The sequence below is a fragment of the Plectropomus leopardus genome, chromosome 11 (assembly GCF_008729295.1).
Source record: "Plectropomus leopardus isolate mb chromosome 11, YSFRI_Pleo_2.0, whole genome shotgun sequence".
Classification (NCBI taxonomy): domain Eukaryota; kingdom Metazoa; phylum Chordata; class Actinopteri; order Perciformes; family Serranidae; genus Plectropomus; species Plectropomus leopardus.
The window spans coordinates 18,718,719-18,735,771 of NC_056473.1; the positions used below are offsets into that span (position 1 = coordinate 18,718,719).

Below are 17,053 nucleotides of genomic sequence, written 5' to 3' on the forward strand. Positions count from 1 at the left end.
GTCAGAGGTGAGGGGGCATTGGAGTGATCAAACGGGATTGAAGAAACGTTGGCTTTTAAGAGAAAGTATAGTTACAAACAAAGTGAAGTATATCTGTTTTAAAGTGACAGAATTGTGGAATGAAGGGAGAGTACAAACAGTTGTGATGTCTTGATGTAAGCCTGATTTCTTTGTGGGAGTTTTGTGGGACAGTTTCATTGCAAAAATATCGAGCTAGTACTGTATTCCACTCTGATCTATGACAAACTTACCCATTTTGTACATTATAGCCCACTATATTTTGTCACTTTGTGTCAGACGTCTTTGACATAACGTCAGCAGTTGTAGGCTGAGCTGTGGTTTACATCAGTTAATCCGTAACGTGAGCTTAGATCAGTTGTTTCTGTAGAACTGAACTTCTTGTCTTGTTTTTGCTGTTGTTGTCTGCTGACTGTTTACAGATTCTTTTGTAAACTCGAAATAACAATTTGCCTTATATGTTTTGATATTTACCTTTGTGTTGTGTTGATGTGAGTAGCTTGCACTGCTGATGTTTGAACAAGTTGGTTTGAATGACAGCACAGACCTAGTAAAGCTTTATTTAAAGGGATAATTCAGGTTTTATGACGTGGGTTTGTATAAGGTACTTATCATAGACATTTCATCTCATACAGTAGATTTCAATCGCCATGCCCCCAATTTGGAGAAGCAGGCTTGAGTCCGACATGGGAGCTAAGTAATGTAGTGCTGCGGATGGGTCAGGAACAAAACATATTTTAGCCACCTAAAAGAAAGTCTCACCAAAAAAAAGACTATGGTATTTTAATTGTTTGCTTGGATTCACCAAAGTCACACAATAACACAAACTAACTGCTCGAGGCAGTGCTAGACCAGCAGCTACTGTGTTTAACAAGCTAAAATTACTGTTTTTGTCAATGGAGTTTGGCAGCTTTGATGAGAGCATAGATAAATAATTGAAGCCGTTAACCCACTGAAATGAGCTTTCTGACAGAAAGGTCAAGCAGTGAAAATCCTCTCAATATAGCATACCTTTTTTTAGGTTACTAAAATACATTTTGTTGCTGCCATGTTCACAGCAGAACATAGCTTGTCGGACTTCAGCCTGCTTACCCAAACTGGAGGCATCCTGACTGATATCTGCTGTATGTAACACACTGACTATGGATCTCTCATACAACCCCACCTCTGGAAACCCAAACTGTCCCTTTAAGGTTTTAACAACGTAATGATCTACACTTCCATCATAACATATGTATTACAAATAATGTTGAAAGGTCAAAGTAAAGTCATCCCATGTCATTTTATATAGATTTTCAGTGTGTCAGAACATCATAGCTTTAAGCATTGCGAGCTCAAACATCATCTAGCCTCTTATTACCTCAACGTTGTATTTTACCAGCTAATACATATTGTATGTCATCTCAAAGCGATAAAAATGTCACTAATCACTAACTTAAAAATATAGGCATCTATACATGTAAAACCTTTGCTTTACATAATTTATAACTACAATTAACATTTTTTTGTTCATGTTTTCTTTTGGTTTTGTTGTACAATTATGTAAATATATTTGTTTTTTTGTTGTTGTTTTTTTTAATAGAGATGAATCACACTTAACTGTTAATGTAAAATTGCTGTAGTGCTCCAAAGTGTCATGACATGTACTGTACATACTATCTGATGATGCTAGATGTTTCATGTGTGCTGTAAATGTGTTTAGCACTTGTGATGATGTAAGATTGATTGTGTTTGTATCAATGGTTTGATTATTGATACAGCCTCTGAAGATAGGCCCATAAAACCAGCTGACCATACTGCCAGACAATCTGTAGAAAGGATTATCAATGTTTCTCCTTTACGGTTGTGTATGTATGACTCTGTGTGTGTGTGTGTGTGTGTGTGTGTGTGTGTGTGTGTGTGTGTGTTTGTGTGCGTTAGTGCACGTCTGTAATAATGCCCTTAAATCTAAAAGTTGTCAATAATGGACCTCTGTTTTTTTTTTTTGGAATAAATGACCAGTTTCAGCAGATTTTGTCCTGAGTTTTGTGTCTGACATGCAATGAAGTGACTGTTTTTATGGCCAAAAATCTTGAGCCACTACATTATAAACTGCAAATGTACGTTAAACCACAAACCAAAGCAGCAAAACCCAACTGTAAACAGGAAGCGGATTGAAGATATGATGTGGTTACTGTCTTCATTCTGCTGCAGGCTATTTGAACCTACACTGGAAAAGATGTTTGGTCTCTACTCTGCCACACAAAAGTTACAATTTGTAAGTTGATTGAGTCGAGCCCTTTTTTTGTCCACTTACAATCACAAGTCTGTCTCAGAGGGCTTTACAATTTTCAGGTACAGGTACCAAAAGTCACTTGTCATACCTCCATTACTGGTGTTGTCAGTAGTGAAATAGGCTACATGTAACTAACCTAGTAATTTAACTTCATTTTGCAGTAGCTTGCTGGTAGTTTTACTTATTTATTTGTGCATATCACTTCAAGAGATGATTACTTTTTGCCATTTTGTGTGTAGTTAACTACTGAAACTGCAAACAACTTTTGTCATTGTGTCTCCTGTGAGACAGCCCACCAGACTCCTCCACCCCTCCACCACTCAGCCCCATTTTTCTCTCATCCGTACTGCTGTGAAGGCATGCCCGGCCATTGCATTCATTGCAGAATTTTTAAAACTAGACTAAAATAAATCAGGTGATTATTGCTACTTATTAACAAATGTTTACAGAAGTTGTTGCATAATATTACTTGGATAAACTAGTAGTTAAGTAGTTGTTTAGCTAGAGCGCCAAAATAAGCTCCAACTGTTTGTCAAAATGGCTCAAGTGCTACAGAGACAAGGCCTTTTTTTAATAGGTTTATTTCATTTTAGTTCGTGTAGGCTATTGCTAGGAATTGATTTTCAAAGCTGCCTTATCTTTAATCCTCTAGAACCTGGATCAACATCAGTTTTGTTGCGCTGCATTCAGACACCTTTCACAAGCATTGAAACCTCTGGAGTCTGAGGAGATTAGTTAGATTGTATTTGAAAACATTAGAACAATGAACAACTTGACAAGAAATGTCTGAAAAATTGTCAAAAAAAAGTTACAGGTGACAGGAAAATGACTGAAAATTATCTGTAGTCAACTGCTTTATTTCCGTTTGAATTTCCATACTTTCTTAAGGTTATTGTCATGTCTATCTTTTTTGTGCTAATTTTATTTCTAATTTCTTGTTCATTTTGTTGGCCAGTTTTTTGTTAAATTGCTCTTTGCCTTCTTCCCATGTTAAAAAAAAAAAAGAAAAAAGAAATCAAGCCGGCTATTTTCGCTTGAACTGACTCAAATGACAAACTTACCAGAATCGGTTTCAACCTCAATGGAAATTCCAGTAACCGGTGAAATACATTTTTAATATAAATAGGTCAAGACTAACGTTGTGGTTGAAGAAAAGCGCTCCTTGCGCTCCAGGTAAGAAAACCGCATTTCCCACAATGCTCCGCTCCTCCTCTGACGTCAGTGTTTTCGCTCTGGTCAGCTGATGCATGAGTTGAAAGTACAGCCTGCGGTAACGTTTCAGTGTAAAGTGGCTTAGTGAGAGATGAATGCAGGCAACACAGCCCCTCACCGGCTTCCATTGAGCTGAAACTGTTAATTTTATCGATCGATTATCGGATAAGGATGATACTAGTCAACGGCTTCCTAGAACTTAGAAGCTATTAGCTGAAACGCTAAGGTTATTTCATTTAACGCTACAACTTATGCAGCAGCTAGCTAGTAAGGAGCTAGCTGGGCAAGTGAGGAGCGAGCTGAGTCACTTTTGATGACCTGGAGTTCTTCACAACAGCGAAGGACAGGCTAAGATGGAAAACTGCAATGGGGAGGACATTGTAGAAACACCCGAGCTGCCTCTGGAGGTGAGTTAATATTTTGGTAAAGGGAAAAAAAAGAGCTACAACTCGCTTTTTGTTGTTTACAGAAAATATGAGAATTGTCAGGAGAGACAGTCCTCTTCTGGTGAATGAGGGCGTGCAACATCTACATCCTCAACCTGCTTTGTTTGGGCCCACTTTTGCAAATTAACAGGAGGCCAGGGGTCAGTCAAAGCAGCGCCATACACGTTTATAGCATTTTAGAACATTTTTATTTTATTTTATGGCATCTCTAGGTTTTTAGGATGATTCAAGGATTTTAGGAAATTTCTAGAATTTTGGGACATTGGGGTCCCCTGCCGTGGGGTGCAGGTGATCCGTCACTGGCAATTACAGTATTTTGATTTTTTTAAAAAAAGCTCTATTGTGCCACTATGGCACCTTATCTATAATAAAAATTCGAAAACAACTCTCAGTGTGAATCACTTTATTTTTATTATGAAAAATGGTTGGGAGGCCAGGCCACCCAGCACCCTGTCAGGGGCCAGATTTGCCCTACGCGCCATAAGTTGAGTATCACTGATCAATACACAGACACACACACACACACCAAAAAAAAAAAAAATCTTAGAAAGACTCTTAAGACTTTATTGATCCATTCATAATGCATCTCAACATGTAAATACAAACATTTTTTGGAATTTGTACATTTCCATCAATTTTTTGTTATTTTTACTTCATGGTCTTGAAACTTTGATTAATTATGCAATCCATTTGTATGATTTAATTTTTTATATATGATTATTGCTTTTTAATTCACCATTTTTGGCCTCTAACCTCTCCTCTGCTGCGCATTCTTAAAACATGTTTAACGCTCACTGGCTTATGTACACATGCATGTGCTAAGAACTTGACAAAACAGTCTCTGTCACATAGAAGTGGTATACACTAGTTCACACAGTGAATTAAGTAGAGAGGGAAACACAAGTCTTTAAAGGAATGGCTTGATATGAACAAGTTATCACTGAATTTAAGTAAAACAAAGTTTATGGTGTTTGGAAATGGCAAATTAATAAACCAGTAGACATTATGTTAAATGATGCTGAAATAAAGCGAGTGTAAGAAAATACATTTTGGGGCATAATAATTAATTATAAATTATATTGGAAATCAAACATAAAGAACATTTTAAAAAAAATAGTATTGTGCATTGTGCTCCCATAGTTTCATGCTTAACTTACTGTGTGGAGGTACGGAGAAACACTTACAAAACCAGAACATATCCAGTTTTCATGCTACGGAGAAGACCTATTAGAATTGTGAATAGATCAAGCTATTATGAACCAAACAATGCTTTGTTTATTAACTTCTCATGCTTTAAAATTGATTGAAGTTGATTTCAAGATTGCACAAATAATGTACAAAGTAAAAAATAATTTGCTTCCAACTTGTAATCAGAGGCTGTTTGAAATTAGAGAAAGCAAGTATGCACTTAGGGCAGGGGTCAGCAACCTTTACAATCAAAAGAGCAATTTTGACCAAAAATAATTTAAAAACCCTTTAAAACATATTTTAGCTTTATAGTTAACATACCACAGCCTATTAAGTTTAAGTAAGTCTATCAACATTATTTGTCTAAATAAGTATTTATTAATATGTTTTACAGCCATGTGGCTACTCTACAGTGGGATATTCATTATAATTTGGTACTGCAACTTTCTAGAGTTATTTGTAAAAGCAAACAAAGCTTTTTACACACTGTTAAATTCTCTATATTCCTCTGAGACATTTGGATTTGTAATACAGAATTAGCCAAGCAAGGGAAACTCGAGGCAATCCACCGTCATTAAGGTTTGGCAAAATTTAGAAGAAAAGGTGCCAGGCCATCGACGTATGACACAAAGTTTAGTTAAGTTTAATTTAATTATTCAGTGGGTTTTCTAAAAGTGGAAAATGTAAGCATTTATTTAGACCTAGAACAGAAAAAAGAAAAATAAATTGAAATGTGAAAAATAATTTGTTTCCATGATTTCTTTTTTTTTTTCTTTATTTTTTGTGTCAAAGCCACTGGAAGCCACTAGCGAGGGGCTAAAGAGCCACATGTGGCTCCAAAGCCACAGGTTGCCCACCCCTGACTTAGGGGAACAGGTGTGTTTTAAAAACAAAACAAAACAAAAACCAAAAAAACGGGTAAGGACAAACATAAAGAGCAGATGTGTACCTGAGGGGTCAACTTTTGGAGTGGTTGTGATCAAATTAATTAATAAAACTATGGTATGATTAATGTTTTGTATGAAATGTTTCAGAATGTTGATTGAATCTTGATCTCGGTTCTCTTTTTTTCTTTCTGTGGTTTTATTCTGTTTTTGTTTTTATAAAACTTAGCAGCCATGCAATGTTTTAAGTAAATATTAAAAATAAAAGGGTATATATATATATGTGTGTGTGTGTGTGTGTGTGTGTGTGTGTATGTTATTATGCACGTCTTGAAAAATTGTGAACAAGGACTTGCATAAATCACCAAAATGTCATCATCTGAAAGCTGGGAACTTTAAGATTAATTTAGGATGCAGCTCAGCACTGTTTTTCACCCTCTTCTAAACACAGATCTGTAAAATATGTACATTTTGATTAAAGTATATGACAGCAATGCTCATGCTCAATTATGTGTCATAAGTCATTGCGGGAATTTCGGTTTTGATACCATTTGTTACAGTTGTGGTGCTAAATTAAAGCATTTTTGACCACTCGGGAATTGATGAGAGTTGTAAAAAAAAAAAAAAACCTCTCCAAAATACAACATAAAGACACCAAGACCTTGAGGAACACAGTAGAAAAATCCATGCTGTGATTTGGTATCAAAAACTTCATAAGATTTCTGTAAAAATTGCATTTTTGGATGGCGAGAGATTGCTGATAAACGTCCATATTGTCAGTATACATGGGAAAGCCACACAGCGTCTGAATGCCTGAGGTTTTTAGTTTGTGGCTGTACACCTTCATGAGGCTGTGATTATTCTGTAGGTCACAATAAGTCATTTTATACAGTTTGTTTTAAAGAAATGGTCTCTCTACAATGAAAATGTGACTATGGGGGCTAACGGTATCACACATGAATAATATCAGTTATACAGCATGCTGTCATTTGCATTAAAAAAATTCTGTCACGTTTCCCCGGGGGGTGGATTCTTCTCTTCATGGATCACACTGTACCTTAATGCTGTACTGCTATCCCTCGCTGCAGATCATCGTCTACATCCTGAGCTTTCTCCACGCCTCAGACAGGAAGGAAGCCTCTCTGGTCTGCCGCAGCTGGTACTATGCCAGTCAGGACCTGCACTTTCAGGTAATTTGTTTCAGAGCAAACTGCAAAATAGATTTGCACAATAAATACTCCAAAACTTTTAGACACAGTGCTGACTGATTGAAAGGAAACTATGGAAGGATCTGCATGAGTATTTGTGCTTCGGGCCCCGTAAATCTCAAACTACCTCTCTGTCTGTTGTCTTTGTGCAGAAGAATGTCACCTTCAGCTTCCCGGCCTCAGCCTCGTCCCTGGAGCTGATCAGGGGTCTGGGCAGAAAGTCATGCTGCAGTCTGATTATTAGCCAGCTCGATGGCTTCAGTATGTCCAGGTCACTGCTTCTGGAGGTGCGGTATGGTATTACGAAAAAAAAAACACTTGTGTTGGCGTGGGCACAGAGAGTTGCTGTCTGACATAAATTGAGATTCTCAGTTCTTGTGATAGCTGAAAATAAACTAAGAAGATTGGTATCGACTGTATTGGTATTGAGTGTCTTAAAAATAAGTTAACATGAACCATAATTCATTTCATCAACACCCGAAGCTCCCCCATAGACCCAAAATAGATCTCTCATTATGGTACAAAGAGGCCAAACAAGACAAATTTGAAGCTAATATGGATGATTAAATACAGAATTGCAGAGCATTTGTGGTTGTCTGTGTTTAAGTAGGTCTCTCTGTACAACAGTAGGTTTTGCTGAGCAGATGATGGTGCTGCTGTTATGTGAAGACCTAGAAGTTTTAATAAGCGTAGTGTTTTTACATCATATGATCACATGCCTTGTTGTTGGGTCCAGAGAATTCCCCCAACTCGAGGGCATGTGAAAGCCTTTTTAAAAAATCTGAGCAAACCTATGTTGAGTTGATTTTATTTAACTCAGAAACACATTGCCATCTGGCAGTAAAAAACATCTCTCCTGCTGAAGGGCTAACATTGTAGTGTCAGCCAGGAGCGAGAGGCTTTAAAAAAAAAACAAGAATTATGTAGATTGTCTTGAGTATTTGCATTAGCATTGTGTCGCTCTTATCATTTTAACTTACCGTCAAACTGACCAGGATATATTACAGTCATAAATAGGTTGAGGTCCAAAGTTCAGAGCAGCTGCAGAAGTTACCGTAAAATTCACCTCATTAAATCTTATCGTGTGTGTGTGTGTGTGTGTGTGTGTGTGTGTGTGTGTGTGTGTGTGTGTGTGTGTGTGTGTGTGTGTGTGTGGGTGTGTGGGTGTGTGTGTGTGTGAGTGTGTGTATTTTCATGCAAGTATGGAATTTCCTGTTAGAGGTTTTGTCAACTGTCAGGTTGTAAAACCTCATCTGTTGCCAGAAAAAAAGGAAGTAGTCTAATCTATCAGTGTTTCAATTGTTGGGAGTTTTTGTTTGCTTATTGTTTTATGTTTTTTTTTTTCCAGGAAATGTGCTGACGTAATAAACATCACACACTGTCCAACTCAAATTTTGTATGACATAGAAACAGCAGAAAGTGAACGAAACCACATTCCCACTCACTCTTTCTTCTTGCCACCATGAGCTCTTTATCGTCTCCGTATTAGCTTTACTCCAGCCTGTCTTTTTCTTTCCTCGCTATGTCTCCTCATGCCTGATAGTCCCTATTTCTTGATGTCTTTCTCCTTCTCCAGGTGGGTCTGTGCTTGGGCCCTAAGTTGGAGGGCTTGGCCCTGCCTGGTAGCAGTATAACAGAGGCCTCTTTGCTGGCCCTCCTCCCTCGGCTGACCTCGCTCCGCAGGCTGGACCTCAGGGGCCTGGACAGCCTCTTCATGTCCGGGGCTTTCCTCTCCAGGGAGGAGCACAGGCAGCAGGTATTATAGATTGTGTAACTGCTGGATGGTGGGCTGAGGTTCGCCATTGTTTCAGGCCTGAGCTGACTGTCCTGCAACCATGTCTTGACCACCCTGAAAGTCTGTTCCTCTTTTGTATTTATCTTTTGGTATTTCATGTTTGGACACTGGAAATGAATTAAGAGGAAATATTAACTATACATCTTGGCCAAAGCCATTTTGGCCAATGAAACACTGCAAATGCAAAATATTGTGTAGATGTACTCTGCAACACAAAGTCAAAACAGAGTAACTACATATTTGGTCAAAACTGAGCTAAGACTGGTATCAGATTTTTGGCACCTGTTTTGCCACATCAGAAATACAGATACCATACAAATGCAAAATTATCTGTGAAAACTGTGAAAAATTGCAGTTGTTGGTAAACTGACTACACTCTCTGTAACAGACAGACAGCAACTATAAGCTTAAAGCTTGTGCAGGCAGTTTAAATTTGGCACCATATGCAAAATTCCCCAAATAAACTTTGAACAGATTGTAACTCAAGTGGTTGGACAGAACACTTAACTTCTGCACCACCGCTTGGCTCTGTTTTCAAGTTTTAGAAAGTATAGCCTGTGATGGGAGACTTGAGCCAATCACAGGCCGTTTTCAGAGAGAGCGGCTGTCAGTCATGTCAGTTCCTGCTTTTGAACTGCAGTCAAACTGTCAAACACAACGCTGATAGAACGTAAATCAAATGATGCTACTGCATTGCCCATCTTTTACCGCAAATGTTTTCACAAACGTATTCATATACAGAAACATGTTTAGCTGTTAAATGGGAAAGACTGTCACCTGGCAAAAAAATCAGTCCAACGAATCACCGCCCACCAGCCAGAGCGACTTTTTCATTTTACAGCTAAACAGTAAACTAAAATATGTTTCTGAAAACATTGAGGTTAGAAATAGGCAATGCAGTGACAGAATCTTGATTTACATTTGATAAGCCAAGCCCAGTTTTACAGGCCGACTGCACTTTAAGAGCAGCGATTGACATGATTGACAGCTGCATTAGAGACTCCTCCGTTCTTATTGGTTGTTTTCATGATTGCAAATGGAGGACTATGAGCGGCCAGAGGAGCATATTTTTTTTCTCAAACGTTATGCGTTACGCCTCATGTACTACTTTCAGGATATAGTAACAGTTATTAAAAAAACACTTCTTGTCATATTTGCTTAAAAAAGGTACCTACTGTAAGAATGCTATATCAAGTGGAAACTAGTTTGTGAGGTATTTCCTCCCAGGTGTAAAAATATATATCTATATGAAAACTTAGTACTAACATCTTAGTACGTTTGTTATTCCACAAAATTAAATGAGGTAAAAGCTAAATTTTATCATGAAGAATCCCCCCAGCTAAACTTCTATTGCTAACAATAGCTTAGCAGAGAAACAGTAAGTAACATGTTAGTTTTCTACCAGTGGAATTCATGCAATTCATTTTTTTTTTAGCTTTACAATCAAATATATAAGTCTGTTAAATTAGAAAGGAATCAGTTGCATTGTTTTTGTAGTATTAACTGTTGATGGACAGACAGGCATTTGATATTAATGATAATATATACTTTTTAAATCATTAAAAAGCCCTAGCAGAGGGCAGTAACTGCTTCTTCATACTTGGTATTTTTTTTACATTGTTTTTGTTTTTAATGAAATATAGTCAGCCTTGAAAGGCATAAAATAAAGGCGATTTAGTCTTTTTATCTGTTATGCATTTTGCTCACCAAATTGAAACCCTTTTTTACTCAACTTCTCCTGTTGATAATGCTCTCTTGTCTTTGTAGAGCAATATTAGATCCTTTTTCTCCTTCTGGTGGGCACTCCCCTCATTATTACAGCAGATAAATGTAACCTTTTGTACTAATTCCACACAGTAAATTTTTATGGTCATTGTGTTTATGGCACAGTTTTATTGTTTTGGGAATTGTAGTTTGCTCCATATTTCAGGGACTCCATCTTCTTGTTCCAGGTCAGGTCGGCTCTGTCCGGTCTGGAGGAGCTGGACCTGTCTGACCTTCGTTACCTCTCCGACCTCACCTTCAATCGGCTCACCGGCTGCACCCCTCGCCTACGCCGCCTCTCGCTGGCTGGCTGCCATATTGCCTTCGAGTTCGACCCATATCGAGGGTGCCCAGTGGGAGCCGTTAAGGATTCGTCTGCACTGCTGTCACTGAGGAACTTGCGGAGGTTGTTAACAGAGCAGAAATCCACCCTCATAGCTCTGGACCTCAGCAGAACCTCAATCACTCCTGAGTCACTACGCACTATTGCACAGGTCCGGATGCCTTTAGTCCCTGCAGCAGCTTCTGCATTGGTTGAGCTGCCAGAAATGATTCTGCACAAATTCAACTGCTCAAGTCATGTCTCAGTCTCTCTTTGCTGGTTTATAGAGAGACTATGGGCTGCTTTTATACTGGTTCAGATTTTATTCATGATGTAGAATCTGTCTTTTAGCTGCTTTGCAGATAAAGAATTTCGGCTTGATATCCCTTCTGTTCCAGGTTCAGGGTTTGGTTTTAGAGGAACTGTCTCTGCATGGCTGTAAGGAGCTGACCGACTACTCAGTGGAGGCTCTGGTGAAACACCAGTCGAGCCTCCAGAAACTGGACATCAGTGCCTGCACTGAGCTGACCAGCAGGTCTGTGGAGGCCATAGCACATTCCCTGAAGTCACTGACACACCTCTCCCTGTCCCGCGACTGGAGGATCACTGAAAAAGGTGCACGTTGTATATTTTTGTTTTTGTGTGTATCTTGAAAACTTGAAGATTAATTTGTAATTAAAGCTGCAAGCAGCAATGAAAGGGCCCTCGCGCGCCCCACGTATGTCGGGGTACCGGAGGGACTCCAGCTAAAGCGGTCCTTCATTTCTGTGAAAGTCGGATAATGTACGCAGAGAGTTTGGATCCTGGAGTGAGCTATTTCACATGGTGTAATACTTCCAGCGGCCACTAGGTGGCAGCAAAGGGGACACATATTCCAAAGTCATCTTGGTGTACATCAATTGTAGACCAAACCGTGTAAATATCATGTAAATATCGTGTAAGTCCAATGATAATTGTCTGTCTGCGCTTTCTTCCTGTTGCCAGGCAGATTGGACAATGTACACCAAAGTTTCAACAATGTCCTTTTTTCTTGCAGAACATCAAAAATCAACGTCCCGAATGGGAAAACCGTAGAAGTTTTGCGCAAACCTTTAATAACTTTTCATCACCAAAGGGTTGAAAATGGACACACCAATTCTGAAGTCGATCAGATTAATCCTGTAGGACAAGAGGCAAAAGTATGAGGCCTGAAACTGCCAAAAATTAGCACAAAATTCCAAAATGGCCGACTTCTTGTTGAGTTTGGGGGGTGGGTCTTAAGTTTTTTTGTGTGTCTGGGCATGATACATAATAGTACAGAATATTGTCATTGTAGGTGAAACTACCTAGCCATTGGGACTACTCGTAAGGGGCGCTTTGGTGCCCTTTTGCAACGCCCGTTTGCGAAACCACAAAAGTACAAAATTTTTCGCCACGCTAGAAGCTAGAAGGTATGTTTTATATAGTGTTATACAACGTGATGATTTTGTGTCATTCACAGGCCTCGCTGACCTTCTGTCTGTGTCGACCCTGAAGAGTCTGGATCTGTCTGAGTGTCTGCACGTCAGCGGCACAGAAATAGTAAATGGCTTGACGGGATCTGGTGTTACCAGAGCGCAGCTGGAGACACTCAGCCTCAAGAGCTGCACCTACATCAGGGTCAGTCAGTGTGTTTGTACAGTGTGTGTGTTCACGTGTCTGTGTGGAAAAAAAAAAACCATCTTTTCCTTCCTCTCTCTTCAGGATCTTGCAGTTTTCTCTCTCACCCAGCTTCTTGGGGATACGCTCCGTGAGCTCGACCTGACGTCGTGTGTCAATGTGACTGACCTGTCTGTGCGCGCTATAGCCACATACCTGCAGAAGCTGGTGGTTCTGCGGCTCGCCTGGTGTAAAGAAGTCACAGACTGGGGTCTGCTGGGGATGGTGGAAACAACCAGATGTGAGCCTGACGAGGAGACGGTGAGAACGACTGACGTGAAGGGTGTCAGAAACATTTCCAGTACCTGTATTTTAAGCAGTGAAGTAGTAAAAGTGTCATAGCTGTTATATTAATGTATTCATCTCAACAGGGAGACAAAGGTCCCAAGTTCACCCGCACCTTTGGCAACATGGGCTTCTTCAAGCCTCCTCGTTTGCCGTTTGACGAGCGACCCAAGCTGGTGACGCAGAATGACCTGCAGCAGTTCAGACAGCAGGCTGGAGCTTCACTTTTAGCTCTTAACAGGCTGCAGGAGCTGGACCTCTCCGCCTGCTCCAAACTCACTGACAGCAGCATCACACAGGTGATGCGAGGCAAATGTTTCAGTGTGCAGCAGAAATGCAGAATATGTATATTTTTTTTAAATAAGAAATCAGGAGTTTACACTGCCTTTCCTCTCCTCAGGTGGTGCATTACCCAGACCTTCGGCGTCTGTCTCTCTCCATGCTGCCGGAGATCACTGACGCCAGCTTGGCGTCGGTAGGCTGGCACTGCCGCAGCCTCACTAGCCTGGCACTCAGCCAGTGCCCGGGTATTAGTGACCGTGGAGTGGCACAGGCTGCACCGTACCTGCACAGGCTGCAGCATCTTTACCTCTCCTGTTGTAATAACATCACTGACAGGTGAGTGGCATAAAACCCCACATCTACTGTATCCATAGCTCCAAATTGAAGGCTGAATTTCTGGGGTGGTATTTACAGACATTCAGAGAATACTTATAGAGCTCCTTACATAGCATAAAACGTTTTAGTAAAGAGTCCTATCTTAGGAGTGATTTAGGAAATTTCTTAGAGCAACTCTGAGCAAGGAAGGGACAAAAACCTTTATCTTAGTGAGGAGGTGTGGTTGATCTTTGTGCTGGGTATGACACATTCTTTTAACAGATGTGATAGGCTGTCACAGACACGCCCTCTTGTGAGCCTGCGGGGTGTGAACACTCAGTGGAAATGAAATGAACTGCGTCACAATATGATACTTTGAAAGTACTGTTTGTGTGATCACTCTGCTGCAGTGTGGCTTTTTTCTCAGTTGCGAATATCATCACTTTATTTCTGGCGTTAATTGTTGGGTGGAGATGTGAGCGCATCTCTAATAAGATCGACCACAAACATTATCCCTGCACCATCTAATCTAAAGCTTTCATTAACTCACTGTCATTCAGCATTTGAAGAATATTTCTTTGAGCGCTCTGTCTTTTTTTTCCTCTAATTAAGAAACTCTTAGACCTCTTAAAATCCTCTTCTCTACTCCTAACAGTTTTTCACCTTAAGGGCAAGCTCTCTTAATTTTAAGAATTTTCTCAGAAATGTGTCATAAGGAGCTACTCTTGGTACTAGGAAACTTTATGAATATGGCCCATGATCATTTGACATTTGAATCCCACAGGTCCTTGTTCCTCCTGGTGCAGCACTGTAAACGTCTGCAAACACTCGACATCTCAAGGTGCAAAAACATCTCTGTAACAGCGGTGGACCTCCTTCAGTCGAAGCTGCCCTTCTTGGAAAATGTCAACTACAAGTTCATAGGTGGGGCTGATCTTACTCTTAACACTCTGACTGACTGACTGAATGTCCTGGATGACTGTTGGTCCTTTTAAATAACAAAAACCCGCTGATTGAAAGCCTTTTCCAAGAGTTGAGCTTTTGCACATTTCAGCAATTTGCACAAGAACTGAGGGACATGTTGAACAGTGGGAGCTACTGTAAAACCTTCTACCTATACATCACACTGTAAGTGATTTTGTTAAGTCACTTCAGTGTGAGACAGGTACCATTGTTTGAAACTAATGTGGAAATATTTCTGCCTGTACAGTGAACATTTCATGTTTTTTCATGCTTGGATTCAAAAATCCAAACAGGGTAGACAAAACTTTATCTGACTGAAAACCACTAACCACATTCAACAATGATTAAGCGTAGATGTGGTGTTTATGCTCGTTTATGTGGTGCATCATCACAGAGGGTTGTGTTCAATTATCTTGTTAAAACCAAAAGAAACCCGAAAACTGACTCACAGCTGCCGCAGTAAGAAGAACATATTCTCACAGTATTTTATTACATTGAGAATGTGGATTGTTGTCTTGTATATTTGTTGTTAGGGGGCAGATTTCATCCAATATATTAACTGTTACAAGCTGCTTTTACCTACACTAAAAGGTATCTCAGATAATATTGACATCGCTAAAGATTAGCAGAAAAACAAAATTAAAATGCTACCCATAAGATTTTTTTTAGATTGAATGTACATTGATACAATATATAATAATGCAAATATATATTTATTAATTTTGTACTAATTCAACCAAAATTGAAAGATGAATCGGACTTACTTTTCTTACATTTTACTTTTTTGATGCTGGTTAACGAGTACATTTCTGTTGTGTTTTGAGCAGTAAAAGAAGGTATGATTTAATTGTGTAATTGTGAAATGCTCTGTGTATTTTTGATGGCAGTGCTTTTAATTTTTTGAAAATTTATTTTTTTAACAAAACAGGAAAAATATTTTTTCTTACAATGACGCTCTGTGTTGCCGAAGTTCAGCTGATTGTGAAATGGAAATGGAAATAGTGGTCCTCATAATTTCCTCAACTTCAATGTTTAGACCAAAGTAAAGGCTGTCATTCTTCAGGCAAAGGTAAATGACAGTAAGGTTTTTATTTAGCATTGTCTCTTCAGAAGAAGGTCAGCAGTGTGCCTGCCTCCATTTATTGCCACAGTTTTAATTATTTAAGGGTTCCGTTAAGCGTTATCAGATGTGATTAACATGTAGCCATATTGAGTCTCAAATTTGAAGGAATTTATTGACTGGGAGTTATTTGCCACAGAAAAAAATGCCACATCATTTTTTTTACTGTGCATTTGCTGTTACAGCTGCTGTTATTACTGGACAAGCTTACCATAACATTACAAACTTTAGTGTTGAACCAACTTAAATCCATCTGAAGGACTATCTTTTTGTCTGTTGTCTTGGCCTACCACTATGGCCTAATTATAGAAATAATATCTCTTTATATTGTATGTTCACTGTTGAATAATTTTGTACTGCTGTAACACTGTATGCTGCACTATGACAGAGATAGAATGATACACTGTAAAGACCTTAAGTCAAGGATCAAAGATTTTACAAATAAACCAACTGCTAATAGCAAAACACACAATGCTTGTTTTCTCGCAGTACAAATCAAACTGTTTATTCATGTTAAGTCACCACAAGCATGTGATTTAAAGTAGAGATCATCACAGAGTTGTGTGTAAGGAATGCACCGCAACGAACAGTGAAGTAACCTTGTGCCAGAAATGGGAGAAATCACTCAAACTGTATACTGCAGACGTGTTTCAGTTGTTGTGTAGCTGCTTTGAGTGTCACTGCTGAGCCCTTGGTGAGTACTGAGCATGTTGCCACCATCATATTAAAATAAATGCCTTTGTCTAGAATTGTAGACAAGACTAGTGTTAAACTTCATTCAAGATCCTTTTAAAGATAGTTATAAATCGGTATTGCAGGAATAAGTCCATTTTGACGGACAGGTCAGATCTCACCACACACACTCCTCTTATTTCACACACACACACATTTACACATCCTAGTTGCACTCCAGCAAATGCAAACTCTACTGCTCAGGGGCATGTCTAGGGAGTGGCCTGGGGTGGCACTGGCCACAGCTGAAATCTGCTTGGCCACCCCATTACGAATTGTCTTTCTGCCGAGCCAATTTGAACAACAGACTGCTAAAATATCACATATACGGTATCTAATGCTGGTGAAGTCATTTGAAGCTGGAGTTTGCATAGTAGCGAAATCTATGGTGGGGGAGTTCCCACCAAATTGAATAACTCATTAAAACCAATCATCAAAATATCATTAAAAGCAATCACTTGACTTGATCGGGGTGATGAGAACTACCTTTAGTGACAGAAACTATCTTTGGGAAGAATTTATATGGTGTGTACTTTGAGATTTTAGTTTGGTCTCATTCACTATTCA

The 17,053-nt window shown here is 39.3% G+C and overlaps 1 protein-coding gene across 1 annotated transcript; it reads left to right on the plus strand.

The window, feature by feature from the left end:
* The first annotated feature begins 3,574 nt into the window (after positions 1-3,574).
* lrrc29 (leucine rich repeat containing 29) lies at positions 3,575-16,625 on the plus strand. The gene is made up of 11 exons (XM_042496863.1): positions 3,575-3,912; positions 7,112-7,213; positions 7,384-7,518; positions 8,808-8,987; positions 10,979-11,284; positions 11,511-11,727; positions 12,593-12,750; positions 12,835-13,050; positions 13,161-13,373; positions 13,475-13,692; positions 14,456-16,625. Exons 1-11 carry the CDS (start codon positions 3,859-3,861, stop codon positions 14,631-14,633), a joined length of 1,977 nt encoding a protein of 658 aa, XP_042352797.1. The 5' UTR covers positions 3,575-3,858; the 3' UTR covers positions 14,634-16,625.
* The last annotated feature ends 428 nt before the right edge of the window (positions 16,626-17,053 follow it).

Excerpts from the sequence above, each read along its gene's own strand:
- lrrc29 (XM_042496863.1), top strand. The coding sequence starts at position 3,859 with ATGGAAAACTGCAATGGGGAGGACATTGTAGAAACACCCGAGCTGCCT. Across the intron at positions 12,751-12,834 it reads AGAGCTGCACCTACATCAGG|GATCTTGCAGTTTTCTCTCT; the intron begins GTCAGTCAGTGT and ends CTCTCTCTTCAG. Across the intron at positions 13,374-13,474 it reads CTGACAGCAGCATCACACAG|GTGGTGCATTACCCAGACCT; the intron begins GTGATGCGAGGC and ends TCCTCTCCTCAG.